Here is a 25,038-nt window from a genome sequence, read left to right as displayed (position 1 = left end):
TCGACTTCGACTCCAAACAGATTTGTGACTGACCGATAGCAGTCTGGAGTTGCCAGCTTTCACACAGTGGTCGTCACTTGCTTCTTCACTGAGAGGGCATCTCTCACTTTGATGTCCTTGCACCACAGTGCTGAGGCAAGCTCCGCACATAGTTCCTGGAAGGTGATTTTCCACATCCAAAAGTTCTGCAGCCACTGCTCTTCATCCCAGATTTGCATAATGATACAATCCCATCACTCAGTGGTTGTTTCCCCGAGCCCAAAAGCGAGGGTCTACCATGTACTGCTACTTCGTGAACACCAAAAGTAAACTGGTGTTTCTTTCCATGGCACACAGCGGGTAAGACAACTCATTCCTGTTCAGATTCGGAACTCAAGATATACTGCCTGACCATCCATGATGTGTTCATAACAGTAACTACAACAGTAGAGAGCAGTACAGCATCCATCCTTTCAGACAGAGATGGTGGGCACACAGTAAACAAGAGGCCATTGAAAAATGCTGTGAAATGCAGTTGAAAGCCCATAGAATGCTGAGACAGTAAGAACTGCATCCTGGGACACTGAACCCTCCCCCTCGATGCACTGTGATACACTCTGCCTTCCCACAACTCCAAGCTCCAGAAGGTGGCAAGTAGCACAGTGATATAGCTACCAACAGTACACTGCTTCGCTGTCCATGCTAGAGCAGCTAGACACATACTGGCAACAGGAGCGTAGTGTGAACATGCACAATCCATGTAATTATACTGGTTCTTGATTGTTGACTCAATTTGCATCAAAAAAACTCTTTAGTGTAGACAAAGCCTAAGTAATTTTTAATTTGTTCTTTCCCTATTTTAGCCTCTGATTCTACCATTTTCACTGGCATTAAATTAGATGTCCAAATTGCTACTAAACTTTTTGGTGAAAAACAAACAAAATGGACACATTGTGCATAGTAGGCTATAGGATACCATCACCAGGGCCCCATGTACTTCATGCTATAATGAACCCAAGTCCTACAGTAGAAAATTAAATTCTGAAACAATGTAAATTGTTATATTCTGGAATACAATTCTGGTTTTGCCTAAGGCAGCTTCCCTCCTACCCCTTTTATGTTGCTGCTATCAACACTGGCTCTATTTCCTCCTCTCTATACACCACACACTGAAACTGCTTACCAAGCCTTATCTTTTGGAATGAGGGCAGAGCCTGGGCCTCAACTGCAGCTCCACAAACTTAAAAGTGTTTTCTAGTTAACTCAGCTCAAGCCCCACACCCACCATTGTGCCTGCCAGAGAAGCAGGAAGCTTTAGCAGTTCCTTGCCCATCAGCATTTTGCTGCTGCAACTTTCTCAGTGCAGAAACATATGCTGATAACCTAGTTAACTTCACTGGAGAAAAGAGATGGGGCAGGGCGGGTAGAAGGGAGAACAGTCACGTGTTTGGCTTCAGAATGCTTAAGTACATGGACTTTGGATATAAAGATGTGCTCATTGGGGCAAGAGTTGAGGGAGCTTTTGAATAGACTGACTAGCACAAGCGCTCAAGATTAATTTTGATAAAGATCTCCAAGTAATCCAAAATGACAGCGGATGAATACAACACTAATATCAAGTAAGTCCAAAGTCCCCTTATAAGTATTTTAAAAGAAGCAGTTATATTGCTTTACACTAACATTTAAGGTGCAGTCTGTAACCTTTCAGTAAAAGGAAAAGCAGAGCTGAAACAGAAACACACAAGGCAATTCTTTGAGACCTTTATTAACAGATGCTTGCAGTTTGACTTGAAAAAATCAGGTGTACATTTCATACAAATTAAAAATGAGGTTCTTAAAAATCTCAACTTGACCAGATATGAAACAATTTAAAAACCTTTAAAGGTGTGTTGAGAAAAAACAGGCCTTTAAAAAACATTTTTGTCGTTCCCAAAAGGAGACTTCTTTAGGTAAAAATAATAAAAATCCCATGCTGCATAGATAATGCAGATAGTCTAGTTATCTGGTCAACAGCAAAAAGCAAGCACTTCAGGTCTTCAGTTCCAATTCTTTTGTTCATTTCTTATTGCTGGAATTTCATATTCTTCTCTTTATTTCATATTCTTTTCTTCTTTGATGACTAAACTGGAAACGGAAAAAGATTGTCAAAGATGTGTGTTGCAGGCTTAAGTGTTCCTGGTGGTAAATCATTCACAAAATTAATTCAACACAGATTCCTGGAACACTTAAGGTGCACAAATCATAGGACTAGAAGGGACCTCGAGAAGTCATCTAAGTCCAGTACCCTGCACTCATGGCAGAACTGAGCATTATCTAGACCATCCCTGACAGGTGTCTAACCGGCTCTTAAAAATCTCCAATGATGGAGATTCCACAACCTCCCTAGGCAATTTATTCCAGTGCTTAACCACGCGGAAAGTTAGGAAGTTTTTCCTAATGTACAACCTAAACCTCCCTTGCTGCAATTTAAGCCCATTACTTCTTGTCCTATCCTCAGTGGTTAAAAACAATTTTTCTCCCTCCTCCTTGTAATACCTTTTAAGTACTTGAAAACTGTTAAGTCCATAAGTCTTCTCTTTTCCAGACTAAACAAACCCAATTTTTTTTTTCCAATCTTCTCTCATAGGTCATGTTTTCTAGACCTTTAATCATTTTTGTTGCTCTTCTCTGGACTTTCTCCAATTCGTCCATATCTTTCCTGAAATGTGGCACCTAGAACTGGACACAATACTGCATCTGAGGCTTAATCAACGCAGAGTAGAGCGGAAGACTTACTTCTCGTGTCTTGCTTACAACACTCCTAATAATGTTCGCTTTTTTGCGGCAGTGTTACACTGTTGACTCATTTACCTTGTGATCCACTATGACCCCCAGATCCCTTTCCACAGAACTCCTTCCTAGGCAGTCATTTCCCATTTTATATGTGCGCAACTGACTGTTCCTTCCAAAGTGGAGTACTTTGCATTTATCCTCATTGAATTTCATCCTATTTACTTCAGACCATTTCTCTCGTTTGTCCAGATAATTTTGAATAAAAATCCTGTCCTCACAAAGCACTTGCAACCCCTCACAGCTTGGTACCATCTGCAAACTTTGTAAGTGTACTTTCTAAGTCATTATCTAAATCACTGATGAAGATATTGAACAGACCCGGACCCAGAACTGATCCCTGCAGGACCCCACTCATTATACCCTTCCAGTATGACTGTGAACTACTGATAATACTCTGTGAATGGTTTTTCAACCCGTTATGCACCCACTTTATAGTAGCTCCACCTAGGTTGCATTTCCCTAGTTTGTTTATGAGAAGATCATGCGAGACGGTATTAAAACCTTGACCAAAGTCAAGTCATACCATGTCTACCACTTCCCCCCATCCATGAGACTTGTTACCCTGTCAAACAAAGCTATCAGATTGGTCTGACACAATTTGTTCTTGACAAATCCATGCTGTTACTTATCACCTTCTTATCTTCTAGATGTTTGCAACATGATTGCTTAATTATTTGCTCTATTATCTTTCCACGTACAGCAGCTAAGCTGACTGATCTGTAATTTCCTGGGTTGTCCTTATTTCCCTTTTTATAGATGGGCACTATATTTGTCCTTTTCCAGTCTTCTGGAATCTCTCCTGTCTTCCATGACTTTTCAAAGATAATTGCTAATGGCTCAGCTATTGCTTCAGTCAGCTCCTTGAGTATTCTACGATGCATTTCATCGGGCCTGGTGACTTTAAAAATTACTTAGAGAAGTTAAATATTTTCAACTTGTTTTTTCCCTATTTTTGCCTCTGATCCTACTTCATTTTCACTGGCATTCACTATGTTAGACATCCAATCACCACCAACCTTCTTGGTGAAAACCGAGTCAAAGAAGTCATTAAGGACCTCTATCATTTCCACATTGTGTTCTTCAATGGGTTTTGGGGAGCGGGGCCTGACAATAACGGGCCTACTCTGGCCTTTTCTCTTGCTTCTAATGTATTTGTAGAATGCTTTCGTTATCCTTTATGTCTCTAGCTAGTTTGATCTTGTTTTGTGCCTTGGCCTCTCATTTTGTCCCTACATACTTCTGGTATTAGTTTATATCCATCCTTTGTAATTTGACCTAGTTTCCACTTTTTCTAAGACTCTTATTTTTAGATCATTGAAGAGCTTCTAGTTAAACCCTGGTGGTCTTTTGCCATATTTCCCATCTTTCCTATGCAGTGTTAGCTCAGAAATTTTCCCCATTATTGTCACTTAAACCTGGAGTTCAGTTGACTATGTGCCATCATTTTACTTGCTGCGTACCTATTACAGTTATCAAAACAGCTTTTTTTTGTGAGGAAGCCACTTATCTATTGGGTCATATGCTGCATTTGACCTTAAGCTATGTGTCAGTGTACTTCTTCCCATCCTCTTTCCAGAGACTTTCAGTACAATGTTATTTGAGAAGGATTGTATCAAAATTGATTTTACAGCAGTGTTATGTTTTAAATTCACAGTTTGCTGCAGTTCTCACATAGATTAGGTAAAAGACTAAAGTTTTGGCTGTTGTGCGAGTCTGAGGCTTCTGGCCCCTGGTGGTTTTGGCTTTTGCTGTCCAGAAGATATTTAAATATTGCATCTTCTTTCCCCTTTAAGGTAGGAGCGAGGAATTTTTCTGGGGGAGAAGCATGAAAAAGAATCTGATTCCACTATCTCTTCAAGTGTCGTCTAAGCACCCAAAGATCTCCCAGTATACAAGAAATAGATGAGCGCTACTGTCCATGTTAAGGAGAAACTAAAGTTTCCATCTGACTTAACACATCGCTTAAGATTAACACCTTCTGAGATGAATGACAGGTGTTCACATCTACCAGCTACTAGCAAGCTCTTTGCTAGGTGTCCAATCAAATAAACTGGACCTGTATGACATGCAAATTCAACAGAATCTAAACTTTCATTTAAGGAGTCTCTAGCCCTCATGGTTAGGAGTGCAACCTTGAAAGCATGAACTGAACAACAAACTCCCAGTCTTGCCTTTCTGAATCACAGGCTTTAAACAGTAACTCAGGTGCAAACTCCTGCATTCCCTAATAATCCCTTTGGTGTGTTAATATTAAAGACTAATGACAACACTAGTGTCTACATCAGTGGTCCCCACACTGTGGGGCCTGTCTCCCTAGGGGGACACAGGGGAACATTCGGGGGGTGCAGTGAGGCCCAGGCCACCCTCTGGGAGGAAGGGAGTGAGCACCACCCAGCCCTGCTCCACCCCCAGCTCCGCCCTGGCCCCCAGCCCAAGCGGGAGCACAGGCAAATTACATTAGGAGATAATGCAGGGGTGTCTACCTTAACTATTTCACAGAATGGTGAGTGGTAGTCCGCAGAGTGGGAACTAAAGGTTGGTGCAGTGGAGGAAACAGATGAAAAAGAACAGAGGACATACAAAGACAAGGAACAAAGACAAACACAGAAAAGCAGGTTTGGGGAGTGAGGAAAACAAACAAAGGGCAGGAATAGTGATGGTCCTAGAAATGAGCCTATTCCCATGATAGCTAAAAGATAAGTTACTAAATAAAGGCCATATTCCAATCTTCATTTTTACAAACTTCGCCATGGTCAATAAAACATTCCTCTGATAAAGCAAAGGCCAAAACTGAATGCAATATTACAAGGGCAGCCACATCAAGCACTACTTGTTGCCTCCCAGCTTTTTGATGTGGTGTCTCTGCACATGCAGCCAAACTCGACACTGGTTTTTTATTGGCATACCATATTGCAGATTCATGCCTAATTGGCTGCTCATCATTGCTAGCATCCTAGGTTATTCCTCAGTCCTAGTTGATTTTAGCAACTCCTCAATCAAGTTTTAATGTACTGCTATTCTTCCCTCCAGATGACTGATTCTAACATCTGCAATAACCCCACTAGAACATCTCCCTCAAGTCACTACATTGTGTTTATTGTGACCTTGTGGGAAGTGTTTCAGCCCATCTTCAGACCATCTGAAAGTGACCCAATCCAAGCCAGTTTGAGTTAATTTTTCAGCTGAATAACTAAAATACATTAGCCCACTGTTCCATTCATCTACTACTTACATAATTCTACCAAAAGTCAAACAAGAATAGGGTTCATCTTTTAAAGAATTAGCAAACAATGCTGCTTTTACTTGTAGATGTTCGGTTATTTCAATATTTGTTCCATATAGTTGTAAGGTGTGACGAAGATCTCATTCACAGTATAATTACCACCACACCACATGATTGCTATTTTCAGCACACATGAGAGCTAAATACCTGCCACCAGGCTAACGCACAGAACATATGCCAGACTAGCCTTGTACAGGACATGGCTAAGATCCCATCTAGAAATCAGAACCCTGCTGCAGCTAAGTCCCCCAATTAGTTTATAGCTGTACTGTTGAAAGTACTTGAACCTGCAAGCTGTAATAAGTCATGTTACCTAACATGTGCATTCACACCAAATCCAAATTGCAAGAAATATATACTATAACAGTTAAAACCTGAAGTAGGTTAGAAGTCAAAGAAAGCTTTTGAAGGAACTCTATTATAGTATAATATCCTCAAAAGAGAATGAGAATACCCACCCGGATGATGGTAGAGATGGTAAGCCGGCATTTACTCAGCCCCGCCCTGCTCAGCCTCGGGAGCAGACGTGTTCTCAGCTGGTGGTTCGGCTGCCTTCGTCTCTTTGCCATCTTGTGGTTTAGGGTTCTCTGGGCGTCTGCGTCGGTAGTTGAAGTTACGACGGTACCGACGTTGAGGTGGCTGCTGACCTTGGGTCTCATCCCCTTGGTTCTCTTTATCTTCTTCATTTCCTTCCTCCCTAGGCTGTCTTTGACGAGGAGGACCCCTGAAAATCAAGCTATGCTTTAAGGATGCAGCATCTGACCACTGTGTTCCAGCACATTCACAAAATTTCATAACGTAACAAGTGGAGCTGCAGCATACCTGCGAAATCGTGGTCTGTATCCCCGATACATATTCTGTCTGACTTGTCTGCCTTGTTCTCCTGCACCCTGGTTGTCAGCACCCTGAAATAATGTACATCAAGACGACTCAGCCAGCTACAAGAGCGAACCAACTCAGTGGTTCTCAACCAGGGGTCATGGGCCCCATGGGGGGGTCATGAGCAGGTTTCAGGCGGGTCCTCCAAGCATAGCCAGGCATTAGACTCATTGGGGTCCAATGCAGAAAGCCAAAGCCCCACTGCACGGGGCTGAACCCTTGTGCCGTGAGTCTTGCCATGCGAGGCTGAAGCCAAAGCCCAAGCAACCTAGCTTTGTGGGGGGCCCAAGCAATTGCCCTGCTTGCTACCCCCTAATGCCAGCCCTGGCTTTCGTATGCAGAAACCAAGCTGTTGTGGCACAGATGGGCTGTGGAGTTTTTATAGCAGGTTGGGGAGGGCCTCAGAAAATAAAAGGTTGAGAACTCCTGAACTAAATGACTTAAACCAATTAGCCACAGTGGCAGTCTGGAACACTGAATCTTTGTTGGGCAAGAGCAAAGTATCTGGTAAGCACCAAAGAGGTCCCGGGGCACAAACTGATCCATTTTATGTGAAGTCTAGTTTAGGTGATTACTTTTAAATAATTAAAAAACTATGTGAAAAAATTACTGATTCACATTTCAATTATAGCATTTTTGAATTGACAGTCTGCTGGCAAACAAGATTTCTGCTCTTTAACTCACTTGTATTGCTAAACCTTACACGCAGGAAACAAACCCAACATCCTACACATAGGCAGCTGAAACTCCGGACCCCTTTCCATTATAAGATAGTACAGTATCAAATGTTATAGAAAAATTACCTCCACTATCTCTCCCTGCACAGGAGGGTTGGAATATTGTGGTCGACGCCCATAAGGTCTACGCATATAGTAAGGTGGGTACCGCCGCCTGCGGTAGGGACGGCGCTGTTGGGCTTGTCCTTCTGGTATGCTATCTGATCCCTCGTTCTTTTCCCCACTCTCACTGTTCTGGTAATTTTGCTGGTAATTGCGTGGAGGACCCCTACGTCGTGGATACCGTCTGTAATGGTTACGGTCTGCTGCGTATTTACTGCCTTGTACTGGAACTCCACCAGGACCTGTAACATTAGCTGCCTCTGCACCCTAAAAACAGTGTGACAGTGTTAAGTAGTGATCATAAGAGAAAAAAGCTGTCAATCAGTTATGGCATGAGAATGTAAGTAAATCAGGATTAACTGAGCACAGATGTAAAGCGTGAAAAAAAAAAGTAACCTCCTTGGACGTGTCCCATTACCCATCTACTCAGAGCCACCAAACATCAGCCCAAATTGCAAATCAATTTTTCTGAGTTTTAACACTAGAGGATATGCTCACCTTTTCACCTTCCACCACATCAAACTCCACAGTCTCTCCATCACCTACACTGCGAAGGTACTTCCTGGGGTTATTCTTCTTTATGGCAGTCTAGTAACACAACATTCCAGAATTAGTTTTAGAGGCACAGCATGCAGAGATTGCAAAGTTTTGTGAAGAGGTTTCCTCGATTTTGGATGTATATGATCATTCAGTTTTCCTTGGGAGAATGTGCTTCCTTGAACCAGAAATTCAGCAATACCAACTAACTTTTAGTTTCAACAGAAATATGCTAGATTTCACAGGGAAAACGTTTAACAAAAAGTGCTAGCCCAAGACTGCTTACAGTAACATGTAATTTCAACTACAGTGGCAATATTCGAATACATCTTAAAATAATGCTACAAATATTTAAATTAGTTGGAGTCAGACCTACCAGATAAGTGTCAAAAGCCACTGATACTAGCCTATGACGGTTCCCATAAGTCTGACAATACAACAGGGCATGCAGCATTAGTATAGCAAATAGCCTGCTCATGTCCAGTACTGTCAAAACTAGGAGCATGCTTGTCAGCAAGCTTTACTCCACTTAACTGCCATGCCTTGAAGAATTTAAAAAAATGAGATAAGGCAATCAAACTGATAAACCAAATCACTGTCAGGAATATTTGAAAAGACTCTCAGTAATGATCTATACAAAAGAAAAAACTTTACCCCAGAATTTCTGTATTCAGGATTCCATCACACTATTATTCCCCGCAAAACTAAGACTACTTAAAAAAAAGCACATCCAGACCAGTGGCCTTTTTTCCAAGTAGTACTGAACACATGAAACTCCCACTGAAGTCACTGAAACTATGATAACTCACCACTTTTAAAGTCAGGTCACTTATTTGGGTATCTGTGTAGCAATTTAAGTGCCCTTCAGTTTGAAAATAGTTATTGGATTATAAATTCTAAAAACCTTTAAAAACCTCTAAAATACCTGAGATTTTGCAAGAGACACTGACATTTCCACAGCAGTGTTTATACTACTCTATAGTCTAGATATTGATGTCTAAAACTAAACAGCATAAGCTAATGTAAAATCACATGGCAAGTACTACACGCAATGGTACAATTACAGTTGAGGAAATCTTAATTGCCTGATTTCATTTCAGTTCAAACTTGAACACAGCCTGAAGCTGAGGCACGGCTTCCCTCAAGTCAGTTGTAGCCACAACATTGCAAGGCTGTTTAAAAAGCTTAGTTTACACCCTGATCAAAAAAAGTGCTCAATCCTGTATTTCTGAGTATATTTTAAAATTAAGATTATGCTGTCTAAACTTGCAACACTACAGAAACAATCCTATAGCTTCTAACAGACTATGCAACTACATACTGAAAAGTCCCATGTTTTCTGGAGTCAACAGAAGAGATTTTTAATAAATGCTGTAAATACTCAGTACACACTAATCCCTCACAAAACTACATTTTGTTTACCAAACACTTTGAGCTCAGAAGTAGCACACAAGCATGAGAACTTCACAAAAGTGAAATAGTGCTGACAGCTTCAGCATTTTCATGCCTCAGAGGGAATGAAATCCACTCTAACAACACGTTTGCAAATTTTCTGTCTACAGACCTAGTGTTCTGTGTTAAGATGGCACCAGGAAAACCTGCTCCCCTTGTTGCTCTGCATAACTGATGTCTGAAAAGAACCCAAACTGGTAACAGGATGGGAGAGAGTTTGTATCTTCCTCAAATGCCTATCAAATTAGAGATTTGCTTCATAAAGTCACAGATTTTATATTTATTTCAGATTGGATCTAAACTGATTACTATTTACCATGTACTCACTGCCTATATTAAAACAACATCATCAAATTACATATTTTTAAAAAACACCTAATAACTAGCTCTCGTATAGCGTTTCATCAGTATATCTCACTTCACAATCTTAGAAGTAATTATAGAGACTGAAACTTAGTTAAAATTTATTTTCCAATTAATTTACTAATTTTCTAGCCAAGCTTTACTATTTTCTTGATGATCAGTCATATTTCACACTTTTCGGAAGATTTCAGGACATACTCAATTACTGACCAAAACTTACTAGTTAACCTAAAAAAATATAAATGTCCTTTTAAGTAATGGTACATTTTCTGAAATTACTTAAAAACAGAAAGGGTATTCTGCTCCCTTTAAATATTTACAAGAGTCAGTACAGTTAAGTTTATTCCTGGCTAACTGGCCACACAAAATAGTAAATTAGTTTTGTAAGTTGCACAAAGTTAACTGAAATGTTGTAACTTTTCAGTTGTAGTACTTATAGGTGTTGTAACTTTCCTAAGTTCAAGATTTTTTGCCAGAAGTATGATTTTCAGATTGCCACGGGTCCTTTAATACAATCTGGATTTTAAATAACGTATGTGTTTAAATCAGGAAATATAAAATAGTACAGCTGAATCTTCACGATTCTGTCCTCTTGTGCATGTAGAACATGGGAATTACCATAATGCATCAGACCACCTGCCCTTTTTTACAGGTTGTACTGACTGCCTAGGAAGCTGTAAAACTCCCATACTTGTTCATTAGGGAATAGCCTGCTCTTTGGGTCATTAGTTAATAAGTATTAACTTATTACAGGTGTGAACTGCTTTATGCTTTGAGAGATTAAAGTTCATATCTCAAAGATTTTAGTCAAATGTAAGTGCAGGCACTCAATCAAGCAATCTTTAAACTCCCCTAAGCTTTCACAAACACCTTGCAGCAGCAAGTCCACAACTTAAATAAGATAGCTGAATTTCATGGGGTGTTTTATTCCTATTGCACCCATTATTTACTTCTTCCCATGCTGTGAATTTTCCATGTATTCTTATAGTTTCTAACCAATGACAGAATTTTACTTCTCCCCCCCATGAAGTACAGTCAAACATTTACACCTCTATCCTGATATAATGTTGTCCTCGGGAGCCAAAAAAAAAAAATCTTACTGCGTTATAGGTGAAGCCATGTTATATCGAACTTGCTTTGATCCGCCTAAGTGCACAGCCCCCACCCCGAGCACTGCTTTACCGTGTTGTAGTCAAATTTAGGTTATATCAGGTCGCATTATATTGGAGTAGAGGTGTATTTGGATTTTTAATTTTTTTTTGGCTAGTTCTTTTATTCTTTTGCAAATTCTTCAAAAATATCTTAACAGATTAAGGGAAATTGTACACTTGCACACAATGCAGTTTTCAAGTTAAGTGGAAAACATGAAAAAATGAAACTGCTCAGGCATGAAAAATATAGGATTGCAATTGAGATTATTTGGCAACCTTAACTACATCTCTATCTTGATATAACGCAGTCATGGGGAGCCAAAAATCCCTATCGCATTATAGGTGAAACGCCGTTATATCGAGGTAGCATTGGCAGGGCTGCAGAGGTAATTTAAAGAGCCCGGGGCTCCGGCTGCAGGGAGCCCCAGGCCCTTTAAATTGCTGGCCGAGCCCCGCTGCAGCAGCAGCAGCAGGGCTCCAGCAGTGATTTAAAGGGCCCTGGGCTCCCCACAGCAGCCAGAGCCCCGCTGCTACTGCACTACATGCAAACCCACGTTATACTGGGTTGCATTATAGCAGGATAGTACTACTTGGTACCCACATAATGAAATTCCATGGTGTTAAGGCAGATGTCCATGGAGAATTAAGATTTCTTCAGTGAACACAGCATCTAATATGCTCCCCCTCCCTTTGCTTAAGGTTCAACTAGTACAGTTCACCAAGTCAGCATAACAAGCTTTAGTTCTAAAAAGAGGTATCAGCACTCCCATTTGCACAAAAGTAACTCACCTGGTGTACAAATACATCTTCCTTGGTGTCATTCCTGCAACACATAATAAAATTCAGATTCAGAAAGGGTGTGTAAACAAAACCAGCACATTTTCTAGACTCACTAAGGATCGGCTAGAGGCCAAATGCTAACTTTGAGGTATTGACAAGGACCACAATGGCTATCAGCATCAGTACAGTAACTCCTCACTTAACATTGTACCGGTTAACGTTATGTCGCTGATCTATTAGAGAACATGTTTGTTTAAAGTTGCACCATGCTCCCTTATAATGCTGTTTGGCAGCCACCAGCTTTGTCCACTGCTTGCAGGAAGAGCAGCCCATTGGAGCAAGCTGGTGGGGGCTGCGAACTAGGGTGAGTCAGCAGCCCCTCCCTCATCGGCTATTCAGGTGTCCCGTCCCTCTTGTCCCTCACCAGGCAATTCAGGTGTCCCTCTCCCCACTGCGGTGTGCTGCTCCTGCCCTCTGCCTTGGAGCTGCTTCCAGGAGCCTCCTGCTTGCTGTGCAGGAGAGAAGAGTGGAACTGATGTCAGGGTGTCCCTTCTCCCCCCACTCCTGTACCCCATCTCCACAGATCAGTGGGGAATGCAACAGGGCTCAGGATGGAGGGAGCTTGCTGACAACAACTGCTGTCAACTTGGTGATCTACTTAAAAAGGCAGTGTACTTAGAGTGGAGTCAGCATGCTTAAAGGGATGTGTGTGTCTCTCTCTGACACACACAGTCTCTCTCTCTCTCTCTCACACAGTGTGAGTCCATGCATATGAAGAAGTAGGTTTTTTTTACCCACAAAAGCTTATGCCCAAATAAATCTGTTAGTCTTTAAGGTGCCACTGGACTCCTCGTTGTTTTGGTGGATACAGGCTAACAGAGTTACCCCTCTGATACATAGTGTGTGTGTGTATCTCACACACATGCACCCCTGGCATTTTGGAAAGTGGAGAGACTGGTGCGCTCCAGTGGGATAGTGTGGGTTCATCACATTCAGTTCCCACAGGGAACTGTTTGCAGCCACTGCCATGTGTCTATTATGTCTCCTCCCTCCATTTCTGCTGCCTTGCAGAATGTGAGGCTACACTAACAATGTGTTAAACCAAGGCATTTCCACTCCACTTCCTCCCGCTCAGTGAGTGTGGAGTCACGCTTGAGCCCTGCTGCAGTCCCCAGGATGTAGCTACGTGGAGTAGGGATGGGGCTAGGATGAAGCAGAGGTGGAAGCTTTGGGGAAGAGGTGGGGCAGGGGCAGCTTTCCTGGCCAGCTCAGCCTGCTGTGGGATCGGGCTGGCCACTGGAGCACCAGGCAGCTGCGAAGGGAACCACGAAATCTGGGGCAATTTGGTGCCCCAAATTTCCTAACAGATGCTATTTCTCTCCCCACTCCCACTCAGGTCCAAAGGAGATATGGGGAGGAGAACTGGAGGGAATTTTAGCATGGTAATGGTTAAAATCAATCATTTCTGGTAGAGCCCCAGTATCCAGATACTTTCCAAGCAAAGATCACAGTGCTTTCCCCAGCAAGCTCACAATCCTCAGAAAAAGAGTAGTTACTTTTTTTTAAATAAAATAGAATGTATCTGCTATTCCCAATTACTCACGATTTTCACTGCCAGCTAGTTCTCTCACAGGTTATGTCAATGGTGGGTCTTTCAGGGGAACCTGAATGTAGAGGCTACTGGCCTTGTGGATCAGATCAGTGAAAGCATTCAGTACACAAGGGTTGCACGAAGACAGCATAATCCATTTGTATGGCAGCAAATGGATAGACAAGGTAGCATTGATGTAGGAAAGGCACACTACCTATTCAATTTTATTTAGTTTTGCATTTGCCACCCCACTCCCCCTTTATTTCATGAGTCTCTATGGACAGTGAATGATAGCACTAATTAAAGCCCTTCCCTAGACATGAGTGCGCTTCCCTTCAGATGAAGCATGTCAAATTTGCAGTTAAGTGGGGAGGAGTTTCAAACACTACTCAAAGGAATCTAAAGAGGTCAGCAATATGGGAAGACACTAAAAGATTTGATCTGGACAACCAAGTGAATACATCTGCAAAAACCCAAACCAATATTCAGTAGGAAGGAGTCACTTCAGATATTGTAATGAAAGTTAGAGCTGAACATGCACAGCAATACCGCAGCAAATAAAGTCAGTTCAATGTCCATTCTGCAATCAAGATAGACAGTCACTACAAGGAGGGAGTAGTCTTAATACAACTTGTGTGACTTCGTCTAGAACTGAAATGTGATGGAAGGAATGATAGCCAGGTGTACGTCACTAATGTATCACCATTGTTGTGCAACTGCATTGTCTAATACATAGTATGCCATGTCAGATATCAACAGAAAAAAATTATGATTTGGTCAGTTTGATAATTCTGTTTATATGCATGTATAATCTTTATAGCTGAAGTTATGAATACTGGCTATGTGTTTCTACCAAACGTATCATAGACTATTAGGGTTGGAAGGGACCTCAGGAGATCATCTAGTCCAACCCCCTGCTCAAAGCAGGGCCAATCCCCAAATGGCCCCCTCAAGGATTAAACTCACAATGCTGGGTTTAGCAGGCCAATGCTCAAACCACTGCCCGTTCCTGGGTTACACCCCAACCCCAGCCGATAAATTTACATCAGGGCTAGTCCATTATGGGTTGACAGCCCTTTCGTTTCCAAGGACTATCCCCTGAAATTCAGCAAACCATGTAAGGACATGAGACCTAAGACTCCATCTTTCACCAGTAACTTTTCATGCTCACGTGACTCTGGACTTCATATTGGGCTAGCAACTTTCCATGCAGTTGGGCTAGGCTATAAACTGCAAGCTGTAATATCACTGCTGTCTCTTCATTTCCTGCTTCACATATCTGGACTGGATTTCTAACAATGATACTTAAAACAGGGAACTGAATGATCCCTAATCTGTTGGGGTGAAGCCATTCTTTTTATAAGCTAGCAGGTCTACATCACTGCTATCACAGGCACCAGCTTCTAGGGTGACCAGATACTCCGATTTTATAGGGCCAGTCCCAATTTTTGGGTCTTTTTTTTATTTAGGCTTCTATTACCCCCTACCCCGATTTTTCACATTTACTGTCCGGTCATCCTACTGGCAGCCCCAGGGGGTGTTCAGCCCCTGTTCTTCCCCAGGCCCCACCACCACCACCACCTCTTCCCACCCAGTTCCACCCCCCGAGCACACCCTATTCTCGCTTCTCCCCCTCCCTCCCAATGCCTCCGGCACACTATTGAACAGCTGATTGCAATGGGCGGGAGGCATGGTGGTAGCTGGGTGCTGGTGCATGCTCAGCACTCACTAATTTTTTTCTGTAGGTGCTCCAGCCCTGGAGTCTGCACCTATGACCGCAATGATCCTGACCTGCAATCTTGGAAATCAACTGTAATGTATGTTTCCTTAGACATTTATAACCTTTAAAAAAAATTATTATTAAATCTTTAGCTGTTAGTTAAAGGATTGACTCAGAGTGATTTTTGGGTAAGATCAGAATTATATACTGACCTGGTGACGTGGCTGATCCCTTGGGATTGGAAGAACTTTATATATGATTAATCTGGTTTTCAGTAACCTCCCATCAGAGTCCAATTCTATGGGTTGTGAGCAAGATGTTAGAATGCCTAGGCAGACTGTTTTTGTGTCTTGTTAACCATTGTATAGATATAGGAACACATGTCACTGGCTTGGTGAAATCTAATGATGGACTAAACAGTTTGAGGTGCCCTCTCTGTTTCTCAGTAGTCTGTCCTGAGGTTTCTCAGCAGTCTGTCCTGAGTTGGGCAATCGCAGCTGTGACCCCTTAAGCACTGTAATATGAAATAATCAGTATTTTTATAGCATCTAATTAAGTTTAGTGACCACTCCTGTTCATAATTTACATCACACTGATCTCCAATATCATACTGACACTACGTGTGGGCACAGAACCACTTTTATTATATGGCAACTGTGAGAAACACACACTCTGTGGACAAATATGAGCGTTTCATGCTGCTATTCCTTGGGAGTGCTGTGAGTTTCAGGGGTTAGTGGAGCAGGAACACAGAAACTGAGAACATCTAAGAAGAGCACTGCATTGTAAACCTCTTTACTGTCTCGGTAGGCAGAGAAACTGAAAGTAACAACAAACCACAGCCTTCAGGAACCATTAGACAGGAGAAGAGCACAAGCATTTTCACCTTACCAACAGTTAGTGATGCTTCAAGTTAATAAGATACCTATTGGCCAAAAGATATGAAAGATGAAACCTTCAAGCAAGGTCCCAAGACAAGATCCTTCTGGATATCCCAGAACCTCATCTCTTCCCAGTTGCTGGGATGACAGGCTTCTCAAAGCATTGCTCTAGGATCAGGGTGCTGAATCATCATATTTACCTGCCAAAATCATTCGTGCCTACTTCTGGCAAGATTAACACCCTCAGCTGGCTTTGAAATGTGTAACAGCTGCCTATTTGGCTTGAGATGATCTAGAACTCCCCTAGTCACCTTAAAGGAAAGCTGCAGTGAACTGAAAGTTAACTGACTTAGTGTCAAATAGGACCACAACCATCATTTAAAACAAATTCTTAAAATTCAAAGTGGAGTATGCTACTCTAGATTGCCACTCCTCAGACCATCTAACACAATATCTTGTCAGTGGCTAGTACCAAATGCTTCACAGGAAGCCACAAGAAATTAGGTAGCTGAGAGTTATGAATATGATATCCCCTTTGGGAAAATTTCTTTCTACCCCACTGCTTTGAGGTTTGCTCACCCTGAAGGATAAGATTTACATCCTTTATAAAAGTTCCTTTTGCAAATCCTAATGTAATTCAAAATGCGCTCATTATCCATATAAACATTAATACTTTAACTCCTAAAATAATTGCCTCAAGTGGTATTATCTGGCAATGAGATCATCATGGAATCTCAGGGTTGGAAGGGACCTCAGGAGGTCATCTAGTTCAACCCCTTGCCCAGAGCAGGACCAATCCCCAGAAAGATTTTCGCCCCAGATCCCTAAATGGCCCCCTCAAGGATTGAACTCACAACTCTGGGTTTAGCAAGCCAAAGCTCAAGCAACTGAGCGATCCCACCCCTCAAAATGAGTATCTTCTTTTACAAATTTTAAACTTATTTTTTGGTATAATCTGAAGTCATTTGTGTTTTAAGTGAAATTCTCTTTAATGAATGTCGTTGTAAATGCTTTTCCCTACAAGTAGAATGTATAACCCACTATTTCCATGCACATGCAAGAGTTGCTAGCATTTACAATTTAAAAAGCTAATCACTGGTCTGATGTTTAAGATTCAGCCATAGAATTAAAAGGCTGTACATAAGAAGTGTGTTTTACTTAAACTATAGGAACATCCAGACATTTAAATGATACATGTGCAAAACCAATTAAAGATAATCTAGTAGACCTTTTACATAATCCAGCCAATTTTATGAACAAACACATCAAAGCCTACACTTGCACCTCTCCTGGATAAACAAGGAATTCAACGTAGTTTGCTTTGTCAACACTAGTTCCTAATTAAGCGCAAAAACAATTGGGAGTGTTGGGAGGAAAAGTGAGACAATAACCTGTTGGGATGTCAAGAAGTGGATTGGTGCAGAAGTGTGCGCGCTGGTTCACTAAGAAGAGTAAATAAACATCTTATTTATACAATAAAACTGTTGTCTATTATAGTTGCTTATTGCATTATTTCACATTACCCTATTTGGGTGTGTGGTAGGGGGGAGTCTTCAGGTATTCTGAGACTCCCAGATAATTTAGGTAATATGGAGGCAAGGAGAATAACTCTAAGGGCTTTTTGCAAGCTCTCTTTGCAAAACACCCACTGACTTCAATGAAAGTCCTACATGCAGAAGGCTTCCAGAACTCTGCATCTTATTAAAATGCAACTAGGATTTAAGTACCTCTGCTGAGTCACATCTAGAGATTCCATCTCACGTATTAACAAACATAGCTCTCATTAAAACATTCCAAGATGCAAGAAATACTTGAAATATGAGTCTATTTTAAAAAAAACTGGAAGTAGCCATTTTCTGACAGAGAACACTTCAGGAAACATAGTTGGTCTTTTTAAAATTCATTCAGAAAACTCCTTATGCAAATTTTTAATCTAATGAGGTATTTTTACAAGGGACTTCTTAGTTAGTCTCCCTTGCTGGCTGACAACACAGAGCAAACAGTGAAAATGGAGTTTACAAGAAGTGCTGTCAAATGTACAAAGTTAAGAAATTCCAAGATAGAGAAAAAAATTCCAACTTCTTGCAATGTTAGCTATCTTAGAAGTTCCCTGGAACAGGTTTTAAACAGATATTTAATTTAAAAATTATCTAACTTCGCGCAGAATGGCAAACTGAATGAGTTTAAAATATAAAACTATTGACCAGACCATTTTACTCAGTGTGCTCTTTCTAGTTCAGTAAGCACTGATAAAAATGAAACTAAGCTCAGTATAAATTACTATGCTTACAGTCAAATAACTTTTGAAAATACCAGTGCAAATATCAATATCTAATACAAGATTGTTACTAAAGTTTATCACTTTTATAAAGTTAAACACAGCTTAGAATCAAAGAAGTATTAACACATGACATGAACCAGCACTGTTTCACATTTAAACATCATCTCAAAGGATCAAAGACAAGAATCACTACATTATGAAAAACAACTACCTCCAACACTGAATAAATATCCCTATTAAATAAAACCAGTTTACTGAAAACACTGCAACAGAATAAAAGTGAAATATAGAATACAGGGGACATCTGGATTAATAATTTACCACTTCTGTGAAAAGCTCCATGGGAGAGTGAACAGGTCATACTTCAACCATACACGTTATTCCCTACAGCAACCGTGGAAAATGTTATTGAAACTACCACCACATTTGGGTCCAGTGTTTGCTTGGAAATATCCAGAATGTCAGCCAAGACAACACTTGCAGACAAATGTCTGGCCAAATGCCAAAGGATGAGGCTATGATGACAGCCCACTGTTTTAGTCCTGCTGTTCTGGGGGGAAGCAGGAAGGGACACAGGGAGTTACTACGACTGGATTTCTTATCTGGTTTGGGGTAAAACTAAAGACAATTATTTGAAAGAATAAACCTGATGTGAGTAGTGTTGGGTGGAAAAATGCCATGACTACAATGTACTTCAAGAGTCAAATGTCTCCCCTGAGAAAGTTCTGCAGCAGCCACCAAACTCACCAACCCAATCTTCAGTCCATTCCCCAGGCTAGTCATCTCAGCACTAAGCCACTTGAGAAACTTCTTAAAGACTCATCTGAGAGCCAGTGAGAGATGTGTCAGATGAGGACTGGTCAGCAAGCTGAATGACAGATGCAGGGAGTCTGTCTGAAGTGTTCCCCCAATCCCCACCCAGCTCTCGGGACTCCATCCCGCCCCTGCACGCCCGGGCAGCAAGCACATGGCACCTCCCGCCTCACCTGTTGATGAAACCGTAGCCGTTTCTTACGTTGAACCATTTTACTGTTCCCAAAACCTTCGTTGCTGAAAGAAAAAAAAACAACGTGAGTCGCATGACGCATCACCCCCACCTCCGTACAGCCGAGCCAGACTCCCACTGCGCCCGAGATGGGCTCAGCGCCCCCGGCACGCCAGCGGGTCAAGCGGTCGGACCTTTCGCCCACCGCCCCCCAGGACGGCCAAGCCTCACGGAGCGCTGCGCGCCGGGGTCCCGCGAGGGCACGTGGCTACGTGGGTCTCACACAAAGGCCCCGCGTGGCGGACATTTTGAGTCTCTCCGCGCCAGCCCCGCCCCCATCCACCGCCGCACGCGGGGCCCAACGTCTCAGGCGGCGCGCGGGGTCCAACGGCCATTGCGCGCGCCCCAGAAAGGGGTCTCGCGCCATCCTGCGGGGGAGGAGGGATGACGCCCACAGCCCCCTCCCCTTTCTCCCCTCAGTCCGCTCCCCCATCCCCCCCTCACCGATGACCTTCTTGTCCCCGCCGGCGGGGGGCGCCGCCGAGGCCAGGCCGCTGCCACCGTTGCCGGTGCCGCCGTTAGGTTTGGACTCGGCGGGGGCGGTGGGGGCCGCCGCGGGGAGAGGGGCGGCGGGCGGCTGGGTCTCGGCCTCGCTGCTCATGGCGGCGGCTGTTCGGTGCGGACGGTGGTGGTGACTGGCTGTTGCGCCGCCTCCCGCAGTGTGATGGTGACTGGGGCCGGCCGTTGGGGGGGGGGCTGCTCCCTGCTCCGGGCTCGCTGGGCTCCGCTCTCCGCTCCCGATACCGATCGAACTGACCACAATGGCGGCCCGCACCGGCTAGCCACCCCGTACGCACCGCCCACTACCTCATTCACTGGCTGCGGAGCTTGCCCGTCACGCAACATGCAAACCCATTGGCTTCTAAAAATCCGCCCACGCGGTCACTGACACACCCGTTGGTGACGGTGCCTGCCCCTCATAGAACGCGCTCAATTATTGGGTGCTTCTGTCCGGTTCTCAGAGCTCGCTAACATCTATTGGCCGCAGAGCCGGCCTCTCATGTAACGCGCACACCCATTGGCTGTACTAATCACCGCGGCCGGGCCTTTCTTCGGCCAGTTCAGTGCTCCTCCCTTTCGGAGCGTGATTGGTGCAGCCTCCCTGCCGATCCCGCCTCCTGGAGAACGCGCGGGGCCGCTCCCCTGCCTAACGTAGCTGGGTTGCCGCGCGGGGCTGGGAGCCGGAGGTCCCGGAGCACGTGGCCCGGGTTGAACTCGTGCGGTTACCCCGGGGCGTCCCGGCCAGTGTGCGGGGCAGGGGCAGGCCCAGGCCCGGCTTGCTTCTGGCTGGGAAAACACTGGGTCCGCATGAGCGCCGGGCCCGGGGCTGGGAGAGGGGGGGGTGTCCCGAGGCCCCACCCAGAGCCCCACTGTAGGTAGACTGGCTTTAAGCCGAAGCCCCGGGATCGGGCCTGGGATCTAAGAGGGCCCCCCGCCTTAGGAGTCTTCCTTTTTTCCTTTTTTTTTTTACTCACCCGGCGGCGGAGGTGGATGTTCTGCGGCTTCGGTGGCAGGGTCCTTCGGTATGACAAGCAGTTCTGCATCAGGCCTTGTCTACACTGTCACCTTACAGCGCTGCAACTTTCTTGCTGGGGTGTGACCCCCCGGCCACCCCTGAGTGCTGCAAGTGGCAGTGTAGACAGCGCACCAGCGCTGGGAGCTACTCCCCTCAGGGTGGGTTTTTTACAGCACTGGGAGAGCTCTTGCCCAGTGCTGGTGTTGTGACTACACAGCCATGTTAAAGTGCTGCAGCGACAGTGTTTTAACGTTGGTAGTGAAGACTTGCCCTCAGGCTGAGGGGACTCTGCAGAGGCCTGAGCACTTCCTCCAGACCTGGATGGGAGGTGGTTTCTGTAGCTAGGACTAATGTGGCTTAGAAGGGATGTCAGGCCATGGTAGAGAGGCTGGCTGATATCAGTGGAATCAGACGTAGGGCTTGGCTACACTGGCACTTCACAGCACTGCAACTTTCTTGCTCAGGGGTGTGAAAACACCCTCCCCCTGAGCGCAGCAAGTTACAGCGCTGCAAAGCACCAGTGTAAACAGTGCCCCAGCGCTGGGAGCCCGGCTCCCAGCGCTATAAACCAATCCCCACGGGAAGGTGGAGTACGTGCAGCGCTGCGACCACACTCACACTTCAGAGCGCTCCCGCAGCAGCGCTGTGCAGCTCTAAGTGTAGTCATACCCCTAGACTGTGAGCATCAGTACTAGGTTGACTCAAGTGCTTTTGTAGCATGTGTAACATGCGTCCAACTGCTGTGTGCTTAGGAGATGGAAGTTGTTTTGGACTTCGCTTTTGCATTTGGCAAATAAATCATCCAATCATTCTTGTGTGACCTGCACCCTGGTACTCCAATACATGACATTAGCCTGTGAGCCTTTGCCCTCTACCTGAGTGGTCTGAAGGTATCTGCTTCTGAAATATTGCACACAGGGAGCAGCTTTGATCTGTACCGTTCATTTCCCTACTATTGTGTATCCAGTACCAAGGGGCAGGATCTGCTGTCTCCAACTCCTTGGTGGAGGAACCTTTATTTTAGCTTTGTTCTTAGACAATCAATTGGCGGTTGCTTCATAGAACTGAGAACTGATATGTTTCCGACAGTTCACAGAGACACCTAATGCTGACCCTTTTTTCCTGTGAGAGGGAAATGCTGTCACAGGACCATCTCCTCTGTGATGAGTTCTGGCCTCTGTTTACACCATGAAGAGCCATCTTAAGTTGTGACTACACTTTCTCCCACACCTGGGGTGTTGGGTTTTTTTGGTTACCTCATTTGAAACCCCACTAAGTCCAGGGGTTGTCTTGTGAACTAACTCCTTGCGTTAGCCAGAGAAAGCTTTTTCAAAGGAAAGCCGTCTGTGAAGCAGTTCCCTTGTCCTTATTCAAACATGCATTTGGGCAGAATTCCTCAGAGTATCAGAGCCTGATTCCCTGGGCACATTTTAAAGCAGTGGATATTGATTGGGGTTCATTGCTTGGTGCCCTGCTGCTGGCATGCTTCAGTTGTGCCTGTGTTCCCATCTCTGTGTCCCCTCATTGGAATTAGTTGATCCTGAAGTGTTTTATTTATTTTATTTTGCCCCCTTCCCTCTTTCTACGGGGTGGCCATTGTCATTCCTGTGGGAGAACCCGTCAAAGGTCAGATAAACCAACTCCTTTAACCACCATTAAACACAGACACACCCTGCTGCACCCTGAAATCCAATAGCTCAGTGGTCAGGGCACTCCCCTAGGATGAGACACTCTGCCTGATTTGGAGCAGGGACTTGAACCTGTCTCCCACTGCAAGGGGGGTCCCAAACCACCAGGCTATGAGGAATTCTGGGGTGGGGCTCTCTCGATCTCTCCTGTTGGAACTATTCCACCGGTCTATGCAGCACCAGATCCTGGGCTCAGACAGGCCTATCAGATTAGACCCCTGCTAGGGAGATAGGTGGGGGAATACCTAGTGTTAGGATATAGGTATCAGGCCTATACTTCAAGAATTTAGGTGTATTCTTATCACTTAGCTAGTTATAGAGGTATAAAAGAAAGAATCAAAATCACTGTCTTTGTAATGGCCTTCTCTTACTGTGACAGGCTAAGGCCTTCAGCTAAGATGTAGTTAGGCAGCCATAAACTGGGAAGTGTATGGTCACATCCCCACATTCCAAATTAGTCACATTGAAATAAGGTGCTATTGGGCTATTAGGATACCACTTACTGTTCCTGAATATTCCTGTCACTCCAGAGAAAGAGAAGAGCGAGAAGATGTAAGAGAAATTAGTTTGATCGGATCCTGTCTGGCAAGAACTCACTTATCAATAGATGCAGCTGGAAAACCCTTTGTCTGTATAGATGTAGTTGTGAAATCCTCACTTCTATATTTTTTGTATGTTTATTTGCATTGGTCTCTGTTGGGTTCTGTAATTGTTTCTGTCTGCTGTTAATTATATTTGTTTGGGTGTAAACCATTAAGGTGGTGGAATTAATTGGTTAAATAACTATGTTACAAATTTAGGATTGGTCAGTTAATTCAGTAAAAAATTGGTTAAGGAATAGCTAAGCAAAACTCAGGTTTTACTATGATAGTCTACAGTCATCAGGAAGTAAGGGGGGGATGGAACAGGACTAGGGATGGGGAATTGCTAAAGGGGGAATGGAACAGGGATGGGAACAGGAAACGGGACACAGGCAAGGCTCTGTGGTGTCAGAGATGGGAAGGGGGATACTAAGGAAGGAAACTGAAATCATGCTTGCTGGAAGTTCACCCCAATAAACATCTAATTGTTTGCGCCTTTGGACTTCAGGTATTGTTGCTCTCTGTTCATGCGAGAAGGACCAGGGAAGTGGGAAGGTGAAGGAATAAGCCCCCTAACACCTACTTTGAGAATCCCACTGGGGCTAAGGCAAGAGCTGCAGAGCAGCTTGTTAGGCATTTGGCAGCGTAAAGGCTTAGGCAGTTCTGTGCATGCCCTCAGTGGAACCCCAGGGACTTTTAGGGTCCTACAGGTTTAGCCAACAGCTGAACAGTGCTCTTGAGAAGGTCATTGGGTTAGATGGTCATTGGCAACTAGATGTTGGATTTAGGTGCCTAAAGAGGCAGTTGGGTGTCTACATCCCTTGTGGATCTAGCCCTAACTACCTGAGTCATTTTTGAAAATTGAATTTAGATTTCTAAATCACTTAAGCATTTTTGAAAGTTTTATCCTATGTGACATGGATTTTCAATAGTGCTTTTGAAAATCCCATTATTCTGGTTATACTTGGGAGAGATTCTCAAACCACACCAACTATAAGGGATTTTCAGCATACTCATTCTCTTCAGTTAATCTCTCAGGCACTGGCCTCTACAATTAAGGCAAGTCTCTGTCTCTGAGATATCAATAGACAAGTCTGTGATCATGTGCAAGTCAGGAGTCATTTGACAAGTGCAGAAAAGGTCATTGTGGCACTCTGTACCTCAAACCAGCACTCTGGAGCCCCCATATTCACCACTGTCATTTATTTATGATTTGTTTTGTACAAAGTATGCCTTGTGAGGTATAATTTTAGAAGTCTTGATCTGTTGACTATCAATACCCTATTGGATTGTATGTGATATTGTTGTGTGTGGAGTTACAAAGTTTTGCTATATGTGTGCTACTGAAATATGTTGTGAAGTGAAGAACTTTCAGGTACAACAGTGGAGTAGCCAGATATGCTGATGGCCCATTAAAGAGAAGCCACTATCCCAGGAATTGTATACAATGAAGATGTCTCAGAAAGAGCACGGAGACAATGGATAATGCTTAACCAAGGGGGGAAACTACACTTACTACTTATAATCATTAAAATCTCTCTCTGTAATTAATAAATCTGTTTTATATTTGACCTAAAACAGCGTGTTTTGGTGGAAGTGCTTGGGAAGTCTCTGCTCAGTTACAAAGGCTAGTGTGTGTC

General features: G+C 43.7%; 1 protein-coding gene across 2 annotated transcripts; it reads right to left on the bottom strand.

The window, feature by feature from the left end:
• Window positions 1-1,726: 1,726 nt before the first annotated feature.
• YBX1 (Y-box binding protein 1) lies at window positions 1,727-20,412 on the bottom strand. Of its 2 annotated transcripts, none has more exons than XM_032772499.2 (8): window positions 20,058-20,412; window positions 19,555-19,618; window positions 12,105-12,138; window positions 8,311-8,400; window positions 7,777-8,079; window positions 6,917-6,999; window positions 6,553-6,818; window positions 1,727-2,103 (listed from the first exon to the last, which is right to left on the bottom strand). In XM_032772499.2, the coding sequence occupies exons 1-7, from the start codon at window positions 20,212-20,214 to the stop codon at window positions 6,584-6,586; spliced, it is 966 nt and encodes a 321-aa protein (XP_032628390.1). In that variant the 5' UTR covers window positions 20,215-20,412; the 3' UTR covers window positions 1,727-2,103; window positions 6,553-6,583. The 2 variants fall into 2 exon arrangements, with proteins under 2 accessions (XP_032628390.1, XP_032628389.1); XM_032772498.2 differs by having other exon boundaries at window positions 6,553-6,830; window positions 20,058-20,397.
• Between the last annotated feature and the right edge of the window lie 4,626 nt (window positions 20,413-25,038).

This window comes from Chelonoidis abingdonii, chromosome 23, assembly GCF_003597395.2.
Source record: "Chelonoidis abingdonii isolate Lonesome George chromosome 23, CheloAbing_2.0, whole genome shotgun sequence".
NCBI lineage: Eukaryota > Metazoa > Chordata > Testudines > Testudinidae > Chelonoidis > Chelonoidis abingdonii.
Note: the sequence above shows the minus strand (reverse complement) of the source record. Positions and strands in the feature narration are given on the sequence as shown.

Coding starts and splice junctions, on each gene's coding strand:
- YBX1 (XM_032772498.2), bottom strand. CDS start 20,214: ATGAGCAGCGAGGCCGAGACCCAGCCGCCCGCCGCCCCTCTCCCCGCG. Junction 19,619..20,057: donor CGGGGACAAGAAGGTCATCG/GTGAGGGGGGGA, acceptor TTTTTCTTTCAG/CAACGAAGGTTTTGGGAACA. Junction 6,831..6,916: donor TACAGACCACGATTTCGCAG/GTATGCTGCAGC, acceptor CTTAAAGCATAG/CTTGATTTTCAGGGGTCCTC.